This window comes from Solanum stenotomum, chromosome 3, assembly GCF_019186545.1.
Source record: "Solanum stenotomum isolate F172 chromosome 3, ASM1918654v1, whole genome shotgun sequence".
NCBI classification, from domain to species: Eukaryota; Viridiplantae; Streptophyta; class Magnoliopsida; order Solanales; family Solanaceae; genus Solanum; species Solanum stenotomum.
In genome coordinates this window covers 16,701,698-16,704,468 of record NC_064284.1, presented here as the reverse complement: position 1 = coordinate 16,704,468, position 2,771 = coordinate 16,701,698, and the positions used below count along the sequence as shown (strand labels likewise).

General features: G+C 37.5%; 1 protein-coding gene across 1 annotated transcript; it reads left to right on the top strand.

The window, feature by feature from the left end:
* Positions 1-490: 490 nt before the first annotated feature.
* On the top strand, positions 491-2,169 carry LOC125858282 (protein CANDIDATE G-PROTEIN COUPLED RECEPTOR 7-like). Its single transcript, XM_049538006.1, has one exon. It carries the CDS (start codon positions 695-697, stop codon positions 2,015-2,017), a length of 1,323 nt encoding a protein of 440 aa, XP_049393963.1. The 5' UTR covers positions 491-694; the 3' UTR covers positions 2,018-2,169.
* Positions 2,170-2,771: the final 602 nt, after the last annotated feature.

The following is a 2,771-nucleotide window of genomic DNA, read 5'->3' as shown; positions in this document are numbered from 1 at the left end:
GTTTGGTGTGACAGATAAAGAAAAATATCTTTGAATAAATTTGTAATACCCCTCAATTTTTTGTTTGGTTACAAAGTGTGGGATAACGTATTCCACGATAAATAATTATGATTGGGATAAGTTATTCCTACTTGTGGGTTAGAAAACTAATTTGAAATAACTTATCATCATGTGATAAAAATGTAAAATAACAAAAGTACCTTAAATCTTCTTTTATAAACAAACAACTTATTCTTAAAAATTATGTCATGCATATTTGAGAAACCAAACAATCAATAAAAAAAATAATCTTAACATAACTAATTTCATCATAATTTATCTTACTATAACATATTTCATCATATTAATCCCAAAATTTCGAATAAGTTATTTCATAAGATATGTTATCTAATATCTCTAACCAATTACAAAATAAATTTTATGAGAAGATTATTACACTTGGGAAATACTTGTAAATAGTATTTTCCAACTACTGGCCAAGTCTTAATGGTGTCAATTTCCAGCTACACGTTACAAAGTCCAAAGATGGATCTTGAATTTATTGTGTTGTAGACTTGTAGTCTACCTCAAATACCACAAAGTCCCTGCTCATTTTCAGTCAACTAAAAGTTTACAGTTCCAGTTGATCTTTCTCTTCTCCTTCCTCTTCTCATCAATCCTTTAAACCCAAAACCTCTTAACTCAATTCCAAAACATGGCTGCTCTCTACAATTCTTCCCTTTTCTCTTTAGTCTTTCTACTGTTAATTGCAACCGCCGTGGCAGAGATCCGATCCACCCAGATCCGATCCGATTCTCGTTCTACCATCCCTTTTGACGAATTCGGGTACACCCATTTCGGCCGTCTCAATCTCACCGTCACCGACATCTCCTTCTCCAACCCGAAATCCGGACCCGAACCCGTTCTATCCGAATTGGGTTTCTTCCTCGTTACCCGTGAAGCTTGGCAGCATGTTCTTGAGCAACTTCAAGATGGGGATATCCAGTGTACTCTCCATTCAGATCTCGTCAAAAGGGTTTTCACTTTTGATCAATTGCAACCCTCTGCTCGTCAATTCACAACTTCGTTTAGTGTATCTGATGCGAATCAATTCACTCTTGTTTTTGCCAATTGCATGCCTAATTTGGTGATCTCAATGAATGTTCACTCGGTTATGTACAATTTCAACCCGAAAGGTGGGCAGCTTGATTTTCTGTCGGCAGGCAAGACTGCTCTTCCAGCGATTTACTATTTGTTTTTCGTAGTCTATGTGTTGATGGGGGCTTTTTGGGTTTTTGCACTTTACAAGAAAAGGTTATCTGTTTATGGAATTCATTTCTTTATGCTTGCTGTTGTGATCTTGAAAGCATTGAATTTGCTGTGTGAGGCTGAGGATAAATCGTATATTAAGAAAACTGGTACTGCTCATGGGTGGGATGTTTTGTTCTATATATTTAGCTTCTTGAAGGGTATTACTCTGTTCACTCTGATAGTTTTGATTGGAACCGGTTGGTCATTTTTGAAGCCTTACTTGCAAGATAAAGAAAAGAAGGTTTTGATTATTGTTATTCCTTTGCAAGTTGTGGCCAATCTAGCACAGGTTGTGATTGATGAAACTGGACCCTTTGGTGAAAATTCATACACATGGAAGCAGGTTTTCCTGCTTGTTGATATTGTGTGTTGTTGTGCTGTATTGTTTCCGATTGTGTGGTCGATTAAGAACTTGCGAGAAGCAGCTAAGACTGATGGCAAAGCTGCAGTGAATTTGATGAAGTTGACATTATTCAGGCAGTACTACGTTATCGTGATATGTTACATATACTTCACAAGAGTTGTGGTTTATGCTCTGGAGACCATCACCTCATATCGGTATCAGTGGACTAGTGTGGTGGCTGCTGAAGCTGCAACACTTGCCTTCTATGCCTTTACGGGGTATAACTTCAGGCCTAAGGTACACAATCCATATTTTGCGATTGATGACGAGGAGGAAGAAGCTGCTTCTGAGGCTCTCAAGCTTGAAGATGAATTTGAATTATAGATATAATTTTTCACTCTATGCAGATACGTTTGAAGAGGCACAATTGAAAATACTCAATCTCGGAGAAGGTTCTAACATTTTTTAAATCACTGCCTAGTTGTTTGTTCATTAGTGTGTATATTCAATTTAATAGATATCTGTTATGCTTTTATCTGTAATGTTGCACTGTTCTGTCATGCATTGAACTCGGATGTCGAATATCAAGTCATAAAAATGTTATTAGCTTTGTTGTTAATCTTGAGACCAGCTTGGGATTACTCTTCTTTTGCTTTGTATAATTTTGAACTGGCTGCTCTGCAGTATATAGTTCACATGGTTAGTAAAATGAAGAGTATGCAATATATGGTGTTTTCATACATGGAAAGTCTTTGTGCGTCTATTGCATTTGGATTTACTCAATAGCTGACTAAAAGCCGGTTATGCTGTGTGCGGAAATGGCCAATGAGTTGGCTATGGATGTTCGCTGACATCCAGCCCCCGCCTTACACCGCCCCATTGCCATCCCTAACTGTATGAGGACTGCTTGCTCTTGTTCTTTTATAGGTTCTCAATCTCGTAAGTATGAGTTCTTCGTAATGTCTCACATTTTCAACGGTCTCCGCTGATGCAGTAGACTGTATAATGGAAGGTACAATTATAATGTACATCAAAAGTCCACTATAACTTGGTGGAGTGGGGGTTAGGCATACCAAACCTGTGTATAGATCACAAAAAAAAGGCAGTGGAAGTGGATATAAACCAAACTTCCATTGAA